We start from the raw sequence: 15,371 nt of genomic DNA on the forward strand, positions 1-15,371 counted from the left end.
GGATTGTTGTTTTGTTTTGTAGGTAAAATGTGAAGTTGAGGACCAACTCTAATATTAAATGACTTGTCCAATATCATATAGTGATTCAATGAGTGATTAGGACTTCAGTTTTATATTCTTGGGACAGTTTTCTTTCACTATGTCATTCTGCTTTAAGAATTATAATGTAGGGGCAGGTGGTTAGCCTAGCTATTTAGATGCCTGGGTCCCATATCACAGTACCCAGGTTTGATCTTAGATCCAGCTCCTGATTCCAGCTTCCTACTAATGGAAACCCTGGGAGGCAGTGATGATGATGAAAGTAATTGGGTTCCTGCCACCCATGTGGGAAGCCAGGATTAAGTTCTGGGCCCCTAGTTTTGACCAGGGGCATTGTAAGCATTTGGGGAGTGAACCAGCAAATGGGAGCTTGCTCTCTGTCTCTGAAATATGTTAGATGTTTTTAATTATTATGTGACATTCAGAGATAAAAGCCTCAGTTAGATTCATATTATCTTGAAAAAGAATTTGGGAAATGTTGATCATCACGTTTAACCTTCAATCATAATAGCTTATATCCTACAGGAATTCTTATAAACAAGAAAGAGTGAAGAACAGGGAACAAGTACATTTTATTGTTGCTTAAATAATTTTTTATAAGGTGAACTATTTCTTTTTCTTTTTTAAAGATTTATTTATTTATTTATTATTTCTATTATTACTTATTTGAAAGTCAGTTACAGAGAAGGAGAGGCAAAGAGAGAGAGAGGGATCTTCCATCCACTGGTTCATTCCCTAAATGGCCACAACGGCCAGAGCTGGGCCACACTGAAGCAAGGAGCCAGGAGCTTCTTCCAGATCTCCCATGTGGGTGCAGGAGCCCAAGAACTTGGGCTGTCATCTGCTGCTTTCCCAGGCGCGTTAGCAGGGAACTGGATTGAAAGTGAAGGAGCGAGGACTCGAACCGGTGCCCATATGGGATGCCAGCACTGCAGGCAGAGCCTTAACCTTCTGTGCCACAGTGCAGGCCCCTAAATAATTTTTGATGTAGTTGTAAAGTGTAATTCGAGTTTAGAGAATTTTTAAAATAGAAAGGCATAATACAAAAACTAGAACTTAATTTGAATCTCACTCATCTTGTAAATTAAAGGAAGTCTTACACATCACATAATGACTACCGTCATAAGTAGCAAGCTCAATTCAACCTTTGTATTGTACTCAAACGATAGTAGAGGATCCCCCACACCCCCAGTACATATATTAAATACATCCAGCTAGGAGCTGGTGTGGTGGTACAGCTGCTGCCTGTGACTCCATCATCCCGTATGAGTGCTGGTTTGGTTCCATATGCTCTACTTCCAATCCAGCTCCCTTCTGATGCACCAAAGAAAGCCGCAGAGGATGGCCCAAGTGCTTTGGCCCCTGTCACTCATGTGGGAGATCTGGATGGAGTTCCAGGGTTCTGATTTTGACCTTTACCAGCCCCAGCCATTGGGCCATTCGGGGAGTAAACCAGTGGATGCAAGATCCTCTCTCTCTCTCCTGCTGTCTCTTCTTCTCTCTCTTATCCATCTTTCAAATAATAAAACAAATAAATCTTTTTAAAATTAAAAAAAACATTCAGATACTGATTATGTATATATAAAAATTCCAGTTTATTAATTCTTAAATATTTTTTTCTAGGTTAATGGAAAAGGTTCATTATGGTGTGTTGATCCAGAATACAAACCCAATCTTATACAGGCACTGAAGAAACAACCTTATCCCTCAGCACCAACATCTTACACCTCTCCCGAATCTCTACAAAAGTAAGGATCTTCCATATAAATTTAACTCTAAGTGGTGATTTCTGAGATTTTATTGTAAGATAAAGAAATGTAACAAGGATTTAGGGTTTTTTTTCCATACAGAGAATTATTTATAGGTTAGACAGTAGCCTAAGGCATTTTTTAAGGTTTATTTATGTTTTTGAAAGTTAGAGTTAGAGACAGGCAGAGAGAGAGAGAAAGGTCTTCCATCTGCTGGTTCACTCCCAAGATGGGCGCAACAGCCAGAGCTGTGCCGATCTGAAGCCAGGATCCAGGAGCTTCCTCCAGGTCTCCCATGCGGATGCAGGGGCCAAAGAACTGGGCCATCTTCTACTGCTTTCCTAGGCCATAGCAGAGAGCTGGATCAGAAGTAATGCAGCCGGAACTTAAACCAGCGCACATATGGGATGCTAGCACTGCAGGCGGTGGCCCCGAAGGCATTTTTGCTTAGACTAGTTTGTATTTTCCTATAACTGCCCTTGAATTTGTTTTTGTTCATTTATTTTTTCAAGATGTCTTTTTATATATTTGAAAGGCATAGTGATAAAAAGAGAGGGAGAGACAGAGAAAGAAAAAGACATTCCATCTACTGCTTCACTCCCTGAATGGCTACAATGGCTAGAGCTAGTCCATACCAAAGCCAGGAGCCTGGAACTCTATCCAGGTCTCCTTTGTGGGTAGCAGGGGCCCAAGTACTTGGGCTACGTTCTGCTGCCTTCCCAACACATTAGTAGTAAGCTGAATCAGAAGCAGAGCAGCCAGAACTCAAGCCAGCACTCTGAATCAGGATGACAGCATTGCAGGCAGCAGCTTAACCCACTGTGCCACAATGCTAGCCCCAACTTTGGTTCTTAAACCCAGTGACTCCTTATTCACCTTCTAGCTTGCTTGTTTTATGTTAAATCCAAAAATGATATGCCCTCCTTAAATCTGATTTTGTTTCTTTTTCCTAAAGAAGGGTTCAAAAATGCTAGATTTTACTTTTTTAAAGATAGTCTATAGGGGCCTGACATTGTGGCATAGCAGGTAAAGCCACTGCCTGCAGTGCTGGCATCCCATATAGGCACAGGTTCAAGTCCTGGCTGCTCCACTTCCCATCCAGCTCTCTGCTATGGCCTGGGAAAGCAGTAGAAGATGGCCTAACTCCTTGAGCCCCTGCACCCACATGGGAGACCTGGTAGAAGTTCTCTGCCTCTGCCTCTGTGTAACTCTGCCTTTCAAATAAATGAGTAAACCTAAAAAAAAAAAGATTGTAGTGCTTGGCCTGTTTTTTGAAAACTTTTTTTAAAGTTTTAATAAAACAATAAATGCAAAATTTTTAAATATATACAAAAAAGTAGTGAAAGCATTTTAATGAATTCTAAGCCACAAAAATTTTCAGTATATCATGTTAGTATCAGGTTATTGGATTTTTTTGAAAAGCAGAGTTAGTTATAGAGAGAAGCAGGGAGAGACAAAGGAATCCTCCGTCTATTGCTTCACTCTCCAGAACTCCACATTGGCCCATAGCTATGCCAGGCTGAAGCCAGGAGTCCAGAGCTTCTTGCATTTCTCCCACGTGGGTTTAGGGGCCCAAGCATTTCCTAGGCACATTATTAGTAAGGAGTTGGATTGAAAGTGGAGCAGCTGGATCTTGAATTGATACCCATAGGGATGCCAGCATCACAGGCAGCTGCTTAACCTGCTATGTGACAACACTGGTCCCTAATTTGGATCCTTTAAATATTGCTCGATAGCTTTTAGAGGAGTGGTTGTAACCGATATAGAGTAAAAAAAAAAAAAAAAAAGCTGGAAAGGCTTAAGTTGAAATACCATATATAAACTCATTGAAATTAACCATATTTGTAGATTAGATGGATGGTTTAAATAGAACTGAGCGGTTATTTTCTTGTGAAATAAAACCTACAAAAGAAGTTATCTGAGTACCATCATTTGGGAATTGCTATCTTCTTTATTAGTTAATATTGATATTTTTGAGGTGTTCTAATTAAATAATTATCCCGAAACATATGGAAAGTTCTGCTTATGTTCACTTATGTGTTTTGTGAGAGATATTCTCAAAAAGTTAATGTAGGGGCCAGCGCTGTGACGTAGTAGGCTAAGCCTCTGCCTGTATCGCTGGCATCCATATGAGCGCCGGTTCATGTCCTGGCTGCTCTTCTTCCAATTCAGCCCTCTGCTTATGGCCTGGGAAAGAAGTGAAAGTCAGCCCAAGTGCTTGAGCCCCTACACCTGTGTGGGAGAACCGGAAGAAGTTCCTGGCTCCTGGCTTTAGATTGGCTCAGCTTTGCTCTGGCTGTTGCAGCTGTGTGGGGAGTGACCCAGCGGATGGAAGACCTTTACCTCTCAAATAAATAAATTAAATCTTTAAAAAAAAAAAAAAAAAAGTTGGACCAGCACTGTTGCATAGTGGACTAAACCTCTGCCTGTTGTGTGGAAATCCATATAGGCAACGGTTCAAGTCCCAGCTGTTCATCTTCCAGTCTAGCTCTCTGCTATGGCCTATGAAAGCAGTGGAAGATGGCCCAGGTTCTGGGCCCTTGTACCCACATGGGAGACCCAAAGGAGGCTCCTGGCTCCTGGCTTTGGATCAGTTTAGCTTCGTCCATTGCGGCCATCTAGGTAGTGAGCCAGTGAATAGAAGACCTTTCTCTCTGTCTCTCCCTCTCTCTGTCTATAACTCTGCCTCAAATAAGTAAATAAAACCTTAAAAATAACAACAACAAAAGGTGCTATCCCTTTAAAAAAAAAAAGTTAATGGAAAATGCATGTTATAAAAATCCAGTGCTTGAAATTCAAAGTTTTTTGACACCAAAGTAAATTTGTTTTTATTTGTTTTTTAAAGATTTATTTATGGGTCTGGCTGGCACTGTGGTGTAGCAGGTGAAGCCACTGCCTGTGGCCATTTGGAGAGTGAACTAGCAGATGGAAAATCTGTCTCTTTGTCTTTCCCTCTCCCTCTCTTACTCTGCCTTTCAAATAAATAAATAAATAAATCTTTTAAAAATTTTATGTGAAAGACAGAGAGAGAGAGAGAGAAATGTATCATCTATCCATTGATTCACTCCCCAGTGTCCACAAAACCAGGTCCAGGCCAGGCCAAAGCTAGGAGCTAGTAGCTTCATAGTGGTCTCCCACATGGATGCCAAGGGCCCAGGTGCTTCAGCCATCTTCCACTGCCTTCCCAGGCACATTAACAGGAAACTGGATCAGAAGCAGAGTAGTTGGGACTCGAACCAGCACTCTAGTTTGAGATGCTGTTGTTTTAAAGCAGTGGCTTAACCCACTATATCTCAACTTTATTTTTTAATTTTTTAAATTCCATCTTTTTCATAAATGTTTACCTATGCTATTTTTTTTTCAAAAAGATTTACTTAAATATTTTTAAAGCAGAGAGAATTAGAGTTCATTCTTCCATCGACTAGTTGACTCCCCAAATGCCTATAACAGCCAAGGTTAAGCCAAGCTGAAGCCATGAGCCCGAAATTCCGTCTGAGTCTTCAGTGTGGATGGCAAGGACTCAAGTGCTTGAGCCATCATCTACTGCTTCTCAGGAGCATTAACAGGGAGCTTAAAGTGAAGCAGAGTAGCTAGGAGTTGAACCAGCACTGTGATATGGGATGCAGTTGTCCCAGGTGACCGCTTAGCCCACTGCACCACAATGCCCACCCCACCTGCATTATTTTTTTGATTAAATATTAAATGGGAGAATCCACTATTTTTTGTAAGCCATCACAAATATATTTTACTGTACTTTTGACATCTTGCGTTTTCATGCTTATATTTTTTTAGCCTTGTAAGTTGAAGTGGTAAAGGTAATTTTTCAGGTATTTTAAAAAGGTGGATAAAACCACAGCACAGAGGTGTATAATCTTTGACTTTAGAACTTAATATATAATGAAATATTTTTTCCTACTTGTCCTATGACATTTCCATCTGACATGCTTTTGTGTAGCCTTCATGTTATAATTCATAAATCTGGAGAAGAGAATGAAAAGCAATATATATATATAAGGCTCTAAATAGGAAATAAACTTTTTGTCTACTCAGCAACAGATTTTCTTAATATTACCATTAATTCCAAAGATCAGAAATGCAGTTTATACCAAAAACGTTTATATATTTCTGGGATTAAAAAAAGATTAAACTGCTTGTATCTTCCCATAAATATATAAATATTTATACATAATATAAATATATAAATATAATAAATATTTATATAAATATATTTTATATAATATATGTTATATATTTATAAATATATGTAATTTAGCTTCGAGAGAATTATAAATATATATGTAATTTATATATATATAATTTAGCCTAGAGAGAGAGAGATCTTCTATCTGTTAGTTTATTCACCAAATGTCCACAATAGACAGGGCCAGCCCTGGCTGAACTGGGAGCCAGGAACTCCACCCCAGTCTAACATGTGGGTGGCAGGAATCCAAGTACTTGGACCTTCATCTGCTGCCTGCCAGGTGTATTAACAGGAAGCTAGGTCAGAATCCATGGCGAAACTGGATCTCAGGCACTCCAGTAGAGAATTCAAGTATCCCAAACAGCTGTTTAACCCTCTGTGCCACAACACCCACCCTCAGAGATTATTCTTATGTAATTATCACAACAGCTCTATATGGGAAATCTAATTATTCCTGTTTTACAGATGAAGAAACTAAGAAATTAATTATTTTGCCTTGAAATATCCAAATAATTTTTAAATCTAGGACCTTATGTTTTTCCCGCTTTAGTAGTCTTTTCCCAGGCTGAGTAGTATTAGCAATGAAAGCAAGTTAAAGGGGGCCAGCATTATGGCATAGTGGGTCAAGCCGCTACCTTTGGTGCCAGCATCCCATATGGGCACCGGTTCATGTCCCAGATGCTCCACTTCTGACCCAGCCCTCTGCTAATGGCATGGGAAAAGCAGCACAAAATGGCCCGGGTACTTGGGCCTCTGCCACCCACATGGGAAACCTGGATGAAACTCCCTGCTCCCAGCTTTGGGCTGGTCCAGCCCTAGCCTTTTCAGCCATGTGGGGCGTGAACTAGGGGATGGAATATCTCTTGCTTTCTGTCTCTGTAACTCTGACTTTCATTAGAAATAAATCTATTTTTAAAAAAGCAAGTTGAAGAATTCATATTTTTATGGTATAAATTAGCTGTACTGGTGACTACTATGAAAAGTGACATACAGATTATAAGCTCATTTCTCTTTTCTCTTTATTTTTCAGTGGTTCTTTATCACCTCAGTACTTAAGCTCTGTACTCAAGCAGAACCAAGTGCAAACCCTCAAAGGTATGTGTGAAGAGCAGTGTTTAAAATCATGAGAACTCAGGTCAAAGTTCAGGATTTTTTTTTTTGTCTAATTTCCTAATTATGTAAGTATTATTATTATTTTTTTTTTGACAGGCAGAGTGGACAGTAGAGGGAGACAGAGAGAAAGGTCTTCCTTTTTGCCATTGGTTCACCCTCCAATGGCCGCCGCGGTAGGTGCGCTGCGGCCGGCGCACCGCGCTGTTCCGATGGCAGGAGCCAGGTGCTTCTCCTGGTCTCCCATGGGGTGCAGGGCCCAAGCACTTGGGCCATCCTCCACTGCACTCCCTGGCCACAGCAGAGAGCTGGCCTGGAAGAGGGGCAACCGGGACAGGATCGGTGCCCCGACCGGGACTAGAACCTGGTGTGCCGGCGCCGCAAGGCAGAGGATTAGCCTGTTAAGCCACGGCGCCGGCTAGTATTATTTGTTATAGTCTTTTAAAAATGTTTATTTTTATTTTATTTGAAAAAGTCAGAGAGAGATCTTCCATCTGCTGGGTTACTACTCCCCAAATGTCCATAACAGCTAGGACCACACCATACTGAAGCGCTGGAGCCTGGCAGAATCTGTACTCCAATACTTGAGGCATCACCTGCTACCTCCCTGGATGCACATTAGCAGGAAGCTGAATAGGCAGTGGAGTTGCCACAACAAGGCACTCTGATACACAATGTGGGCCTCTGCTCCAAATGCCTACCCCCTCTGATTACTTTTATGTGTATTTTATCTTGAAAATAGGCTTTAACTTCAGTAGAATTATCCTTTTAGATCTATCTTCGACTAGAATAGGGGTTGGCAAACAATGATTCCCTGACCATATCTAGCCTGTCACCTGTGTTTTGTGTGGTCTGTGAGGTAAGAATGGTTTTACATTTGTAAAATGGTTAGAAAAAAATTCAAAATAGCAATATTCAAGACTTAAAAATTTGCTACAATAGGAGAGTTCAATAGTTGCAGCAGAGACCTACATGTTATATCCTTGATTTTACTTCTTGGCCTGCGAAACCTAACATGTTTACTTTCTGACCCTTTACTGAAAAACTTTGCTACCCCCTAGGTTAGATATAGTTCTGAATATTTCTACAGGTTGTTTGTATAAAGAACTTCAAGAAGGCAGTAAATTAAGTTTTTTAGAATTCTGTCTACTTTTTGAAAGCATATCAAAATTCCAAAGTAGTATGATTTTTTCTGCTTATAGTTAATATTGTGAGTTAGTCGTATATTAAAATAAGTGTCTAGCATTCTTGTTTTGGAGACTAGAGATATTTCTACAACTTATAAAAATATAAATTCTCAGACTAAAGCCTTTCTGTGTATCAGAGATATTTTGGCTCTTTGGAACTATACTAAGTTGGGCCTCAGAGGCTGTGCTGTGACCTATAAAAATAAGGGATGGAATGAATGTGAAAAAGCTTCAGTGAACTCGACAAAGAAGTTAAGTGAATAGGCAATCCATTTCAGAAAATGTTCTGCCTTAATATAAGGCACATATATGTTTTCCTTTTTCCTTCATGAGTAAGTATGGTTTCTCTGTACATTTAGATGTTGCTGAAACTCCTTTATCTTTTTATTATTCTTTGAAAATTATTTAATACACATGTTTTGAGAATATATTTTTTGTGAATTCTGGGGTTTGCTTAAAATTTCTTCTTGATTTTGTACCATTCCACCCACATTCACATTCTTCCTTTGGGGAGCAGATATTTCCACAAGTTCTCCCGCTAGTTTCAGCCATAGTCTTTCATAACTAGAGCAGAGGTACTTCTCTGTCGTTACTATACAAATTACAACTTATCTCTCCAGAGCTGGTAACACTTTGGTTCCTCCTTCCCTAGTTATAGTTACTTTGATTTGCAGGATGTTTGGTAATTTCATTTAAAATAAATGCATGTCTCTTCTAGAATAGAACACAAAATTGTTATGAATTTTAAGGAAAGAACATAAGAACTCACAAAAACTTCAGACAGTTTATAGGGAAGATCTATTAGAGAAGATGGTGTGATACTTTGAGCCAAGCTTCAAAAGATGGGAAGATATTTGACCTTCAGGTTGGGTAAAAGGCAGGGGATTTTGGCAGAAAGACTCATAGGCAGTAGAGAAAGGTATCTGGCAGTTGCCGAGAATTTGGGGGCCTGATGAGTATGACTGAAGCCTAGGACTATATAGGAGGACTAGGTAGATGTCATTTAGCATGACCAAGGCAAATGAAGCAGTAGTTTAAGAGCTTATTTAATATTATAAGGAGTTTGAACTTCTTCCTCTAATATTAGTAAACACTAAGCTGCCTACCATGATGCTTTGCATGCACTATCTTATTTAATCCTTAGAGCTGAGGTATGGTTACCTTCTATTACAAATAAAGAAGCTGAACTCTGGAGATGTTAAGTAGCTTTCTCAAGGTCACACATCTAGTAAATGGAAGAAGGATGCAGAGCCTGCACTCCAACCAGAAATGAGGCCCTGAGGAGCTACTGAAGAACTTTAAATAACGAAGTAACAGCATCAGTTTTAAATTTTATGAAAATTAGTTAAGTAACATTGTTGGGCTCTAATATTAAAGCTTATTATTCATCTATTACTTCAAAGACTCATGTTTACTGATCATTACATTAGAGCTACCTTTAGGCACATGAGTATTAAGAGAGGTTAGGCTTTGGAATTCCAGAAACCACCATCAGCCAAAATAGTTATAACAGTTTGTCTAGCATATAGTTGTCTCTCTTGCTCAACCTACTAATTTTATGTTCCAATATTCATATTACAGCATTGCATAATAGGTAGATGAGACAGTCTCCTACTGATACTACAAAACAAAATATTGTGGGGGAAAATATTTTGGTTTTGTGTGGGTCTAGGTATAGTCATCTGTTTAAAAATATTACTGAGCTGGCTGGCGCCACGGTTTACTAGGCTAATCCTCCATCTGCACCGCCGGAACCCCGGGTTCTTGTCCCGGTTGCTCCTCTTCCAGTCCAGCTCTTTGCTGTGGCCCAGGAAGGCAGTGGAGGATGGCCCAAGTGCTTGGGCCCTGCACCCACATGGGAGACCAGGAGGAAGCACCTGGCTCCTGGCTTCAGATCGGCGCAGCGCACCAGCTGTAGCGGCCATTTGGGGGGTGAACCAATGGAAAAAGGAAGACCTTTCTCTCTCTCTCTTTCTCACTGTCTAAATCTGCCTGTAAAAAAAAAAAAAAAAAAAAAAAAATTACTGAGCTGTGATTGGCATGCTTGTAGGCACTGGAGTACATCGTTGAACAAAGAAGACAAAAAGAGAACTTACTCCAATTAGTAAAATTTAGCATTAATATATAAAATACCTAATATACTACAAATATCTATATAAATTTTAAGTGGCTGATGGGGATGTTAAGGGCAAAGTGCAAATCTAAATTCAGATTTAAGCATAATTTATATCTTATTGAAGTAAAATAGTGGTCCAGACACCTTAAAGTATTGGTAGTTCATTTTAATTGCTTCCTTGCTTTAAAGAAATAAATTGTGGGAGTGGCTCTGTGTCATAGTAGATTAAGCCTCTGCCTGTTGCACCGGCATCCGTTATTGTCACCAGTTGTGTCTCAGCTGCTCCTGTTCCTATCCAGCTCTTTGCTGATGGCCTGGAAAGGCAGTAGATGACCCAAGTGCTTGGGCCACTTCACCGGCGTGGGAGACTCAGAAGAAGCTCCTAACTCCTGGCTTCAGATCAACCTAGCTTCAACCGTTGTGGCCATTTGGGGAGTGAACCAGCAGATCAAAGACCTTTCTCTCTGTCTCTCCCTCTCTTTGTCTGTAACTCTGCCTCTCAAATAAATAAATTAATCTTTAAAAAAAAAAAGTAAATTTGAATGCTCTGTAAATATGTGTTCATTTTGATAGAGGCAATAAATCTATGTATAGTTAGTTATTACTGAGCTATACCCATTTAAATTGTGCTTTTACATTTCTCATATAATTGCTGCAATGGACTGAAAATAAGACAACAAAAGCACTCATTTGGGGCAAAAAAAAAAAAAGTAGCATCTTTTTCTTCTTTCTCAGTTATTAGTTATTCCCAATATCACAACTAAGGAAAAATAAGCCAGAAAGTAAAAATTAACAATTTTGACTGAACTTTATTTGAACAGATATGAAATCAGTAGCATTATCTATTTATTTTTATGCTTTTTCTTTTTTAAAAAAGATTTATTTATTTGAAAGAGTTACACAGAGAGAGGAGAGGCAGGGGGTGGGGGGTCTTCCATCCAATGGTTCACTCCCCAATTGGCTGCAACGACCGGAGCTGTGCCGATCCGAAGCCAGGAGCCAGGAACTTCTTCCCAGTCTCCCACGTGGGTGCAGGGGCCCAAGGACTTGGGCCATCTTCTACTGCTTTCCCAAGCCATAACAGAGAGCTGGATAGGAAGTGGAGCAGTCGGGTCTTGAACCAACGCCCATATGGGATGCCTGTGCTTTAGGCCAGGGCGTTAACCTGCTGTGCCACAGCACTGGCCTCTTTCTCTCTCTCTCTCTCTCTCTCTCTCTTTCTCTCTCTCTCTCTCTTTTTCTTTTAAAGACAGGCAGATGGAGAGAAATTTCCCATCCACTGGTTTACTCCTCCAAAATCCTCAACAGCCAAGGCTGGGCCAGAGTCAAGAGTCTAGAACTCCATCCAGGTCTCCCATATAGGTGGCAGGGACCAACTACATAAGCCATCATCTACTACCTCCCAAGGTGCACATTAGCAGGAAGCTGGATATGAGGCAAAGTAGCCAGGACTCAAACCATGTACCCTGATGTGGGATGTGGTCATCCCATTCAGCACCTTAACCACTGTACCAGATGTCCACCCCCGAAAACTAACGTGTTTTGAACTATCAAATTTTGGCTCCTGATGAACTGGGTTATGTTGGGATAATATTAGCTAACAGAGATTTTTTTTCTTTCAAACAAAATTTTTTAAATTTTACTTAAGAAGTGGACAGAGAAAGAGCTCCCATATATTGGTTCACTCCTCAAATGCCCACGAAGGCCAAGGCTGCACCAAGCTAAAGCCAGAGCTAGAAATTCAGTTCAGGTCTCACATAGGAGTGTCAGGAACCTAATTACTGAGTCATGACCACTGCCTCCTAGGGTTTGCATTAGCAGAAAGCTAGAGTTAGGAGCTGGAGCCAGGTATACACCAGGTACTCCAATATGACATTCATTAAGTATTTTACCAATGAAAAAAGTAACTTTATATTTTCAAATACGATAGTAAACAAATGTGTCTTCAGCTTAAATGTTATACCAAAATTTATTGGGTACTATACATGAGAATTGTTTTTAAATTCTATCTACCCAGAGAATTTTGTGTTGCTTTTGTGCTAAGAAGTAGAAGATTATGCTTTGCAGAAACCTTGAAAATTCAGGTATTCCTGATAACCATAGTGTTTTTGTTCATATCTCTCTGACTTATTTTTTTCAACATTAATTGGCAAGGGATCACAAGAAACATAAATGTTCTAAGCAAATCAGGCATAGGTGCATTAGTTTGCAAAGAAGTGTTTGGTTTCACAAAGTTTCATGTACGAGTGTTCAAAATTAATTTAGCTATGATGAATTCTCTACAGAAAATAAATCTAATGGCCATTTTTCCTATTTTTACACTGTTATAGAAATAGTACCTAATATTGTTACCACTTTTAAAAATTTAGAAACCTTGGGCAGACATTGTGGCACAGCAGGTTAAGCTGCTGCTTGGGATGCCTGCATTCTATATTAGTGTATCAGATCAAGTCCCAGCTACCGTGCTTCCAATCCAGCTTCCTGCTAATGCACCTGGGAAGGCAGTGGATGCCCAAATGCTTGGGTCGCTGCCACCCTCATAGGAGATCCAGATGGAATTCTGTGGCTCCTGGCTGTTTCAGGCATATGGAGAGTGAACCAATAGTTGGAAGATACCTGCCCGTGTGTGTGTGTGTCCCTCTCTGTCATTCTACCTTTCAAATGAATAAATAAATATTTAATAAAAATTAAAAATAGAAATCTATTTAATGTGCTGTACACTCTTATTTAATGCTATAACTAGTACTCCAACAGTATTTTTTTTCACTTTGTGTTGCTATATGGGGGCAAACTGTTGAAATCATTACCTAATATATACTAAACTGATCTTCTGTATATAAAGAGAATTGAAAATGAATCATGATGTGACTGGAAGGGGAGAGGGAGCGGGAAAGGGGAGGGTTGTGGCTGGGAGGGAAGTTTTGGGAGGGGGAAGCCATTGTAACCCATAAGCTGTACTTTGAAAATTTATATTCATTAAATAAAAGTTTAATTAAAAAAAAAAGAAATAACACCATAAAAAAAAAATAGAAATCTAGAAAGCTGGTACAAGTGTTGTGGCACAGCAAGTTAAGCCACTGCTTGATTGGCCCATATCCCATATTGGATACCATTTTGAGTCCTGGTTCAGGTCCCAGATTTTCTGCTTCTGATGCAACTTGTCTGGGAGGTAGAAAATGCTGACCCAAGTACTTGGAACCCTTCTACCTCATGAGAGACCTAGGGTGGAGTTCCCAGGCTCCTGGCTTCAATCTGACCCAGCTCTAGCTATTGTGGGTATTTAGGGAGTAAATCAGTGGGTGGAAGATCTTTCTCTTCTATGTCTTTCCATCTCTCTCTGTCACTCTGCCTCTGCCTTTCAAATAAATAACTTTTTAAATAAAAATTTAGATGCTCAATGGTTAAACCACGACTGGAACTCCCACATCCCATGTCAGAGTGGCTGGATTCAATCCCAGCTCCACTATCAAATCCAGCTTCCTGATAATGCATAACCTGAGAGGCAGCAGATAATGGCTCAAATACTTGGATCCCTGCCACCTATGTGGGATACCTAAATTGAGTTCACCACTGTTGGTTTGAGTCTGGCCCAATCCCAGTCTGTTGTAGCCGTTTAGGGAGTGAACCAACAGATAGGAGATGTCTATCTCTCTTTCTCTCTGCCTTTCAAGTAAATTTAAAATAAATTTTTAATGAAATTTCCTCTTTATGTCTCTCTCTCTCACTATCCACTCTGCCTGTCCAAAAAAAAAGAAATTTCCTCTTTGTTTCTAGCAATATTTCTTTTTAAAAAAGTTTATTTTTTATTTATTTGAAAGAGTTACAGAGATGAAGACAGACACAGAAACAGAGAGCGAGATCTTCTATCCACTGGTTGAATCTTCCAATGGCCTCAGTGGCTGTGGCTGAGCCAGGCCAAAACCAGGAGCCCACAGCTTCTTCCAGGTCTCCCATGTAGGTGCAGGGAAACCTGGGCCATCTTCTGTTTGCTTTCCCAAGTGCATTATCAGGGAGCAGGAGTGAAAATGGAGCAGCCAGTTCTCAAACCAACACTCATACAGGTTGCTGGAATCTCAGGCAGAGACTTAACCTGCTACACCACGATGCTGGTCCCAGTTTTTTAAATTCATAAATTAAGAAAACAGATGGTGTTCATATAGCTTTCTTATGTTTTCATAATAAGCCTCTTAACAGTTTTAGTTGTTGTGTTTCAGAAATACATTCCTTGAATTACAATGGAAGTTCGTTACAAGAAATCAAGTTACATATATACTAACTATATTTTAAATATATATTTATTTTAATTATTTGAAACAGAGAGAGACAAAACAGAGATAGAGAGATCTTCCATCTTCTGGTTTGTTCTTCAAATGCCTGCAAAAACTAGAGCTTGATGAAGCTGAAGCCAAGAGCCTAGAACTCAGTCTAGGTCTCCCATGTGGGTGGCAGAGACCCAAGTACTTGAGCTATTACCTGCTGCCTTCCAGGGTGCACATAAGCTGGAAGCTGGAATCAGGAGCAGAGCCTGAACTCAAACTCAGGCACTCCAGTATGGGATGTGGGCATCCAATGTGGTATCTTAATTGGTACACAAAACACTCACCTCAACTTCCTTTTTTTTTTTTTTTTAAAGATTTATTTACTTATTTGAAAGGCAGAGTTGGAGAGGCAGTGGCAGAGAGAGAGGTCTTCCATCTACTGGTTCACTCCCCAGATGGTCACAATGGCCAGAGCTGTACTGATCCAGAGCTGCACTGATCCAAAGCCAGGAGCCAGAAGCTTCTTCCAAGACTCCCATGTAGGTGCAGGGGCCTAAGGACGTGGGCCATCTTCTACTGCTTTCTCAGGCCATAGCAGAGAGCTGAATGGGAAGTGGAGTAGCCTGGACTTGAACCGGTGCTCATATGGGATGCCAGCACTGCAGGCAGTGGCTTTACCCACTGTGCCACAGCGCTGGCCCCCTTAACTTC

The 15,371-nt window shown here is 40.2% G+C and overlaps 1 protein-coding gene across 7 annotated transcripts in view; it reads left to right on the top strand.

Moving 5' to 3' along the window:
- The window catches only part of FOXN2 (forkhead box N2), a 69,710-nt gene that overhangs the window by 43,236 nt on the left and 11,103 nt on the right, over positions 1-15,371 (top strand). For all 7 annotated transcript variants that reach the window (XM_062209409.1, XM_062209412.1, XM_062209408.1 and 4 more), the window contains 2 exons: positions 1,663-1,787; positions 7,019-7,083. In XM_062209409.1, the coding sequence (XP_062065393.1) occupies positions 1,663-1,787; positions 7,019-7,083 (190 nt within the window). The remainder of the gene's footprint in view (positions 1-1,662; positions 1,788-7,018; positions 7,084-15,371) is intronic.

Source organism: Lepus europaeus, chromosome 13, assembly GCF_033115175.1.
Source record: "Lepus europaeus isolate LE1 chromosome 13, mLepTim1.pri, whole genome shotgun sequence".
Taxonomy (NCBI): domain Eukaryota; kingdom Metazoa; phylum Chordata; class Mammalia; order Lagomorpha; family Leporidae; genus Lepus; species Lepus europaeus.